At 76.8% G+C, this 259-nt stretch overlaps 1 protein-coding gene across 1 annotated transcript in view; it reads left to right on the top strand.

Moving 5' to 3' along the window:
- Positions 1 to 39: 39 nt before the first annotated feature.
- Positions 40 to 259, top strand: part of ISCA1 (iron-sulfur cluster assembly 1) — a 6,937-nt gene continuing 6,717 nt past the window's right edge. Inside the window, exon 1 of the mRNA XM_010568659.1 lies at positions 40 to 246. Coding sequence (XP_010566961.1) covers positions 166 to 246 — 81 coding nt within the window. The 5' untranslated portion in view covers positions 40 to 165. The remainder of the gene's footprint in view (positions 247 to 259) is intronic.

Raw genomic sequence — 259 nt, 5'->3', positions numbered from 1 at the left:
GCGCACGTCCCCCGGCTCGGGGCGGGCGAAGGGGGCGGAGGCGCCGCCGCCTGCCGATCACGGCCCGCTGCCCAATAGGGGCGAGCGCTGGAAGGGCGCCGTGGCGTCACGGCGTGACGTCGGCGGCGCCCATGGCAGAGGGCAGAAGGCGGGTCGGAGGGGGCGATGGCCTCGTCGGTGGTGAGGGCCACGGTGCGCGCCGTCAGCAAGCGGAAGATCCAGGCTACGCGCGCCGCCCTCACCCTGGTCAGTGCCGCGC

The sequence above is a fragment of the Haliaeetus leucocephalus genome, unplaced genomic scaffold, assembly GCF_000737465.1.
Source record: "Haliaeetus leucocephalus isolate CR32 unplaced genomic scaffold, Haliaeetus_leucocephalus-4.0 Scaffold251, whole genome shotgun sequence".
NCBI lineage: Eukaryota > Metazoa > Chordata > Aves > Accipitriformes > Accipitridae > Haliaeetus > Haliaeetus leucocephalus.
This window is presented reverse-complemented; position numbering and strand designations above follow the sequence as displayed.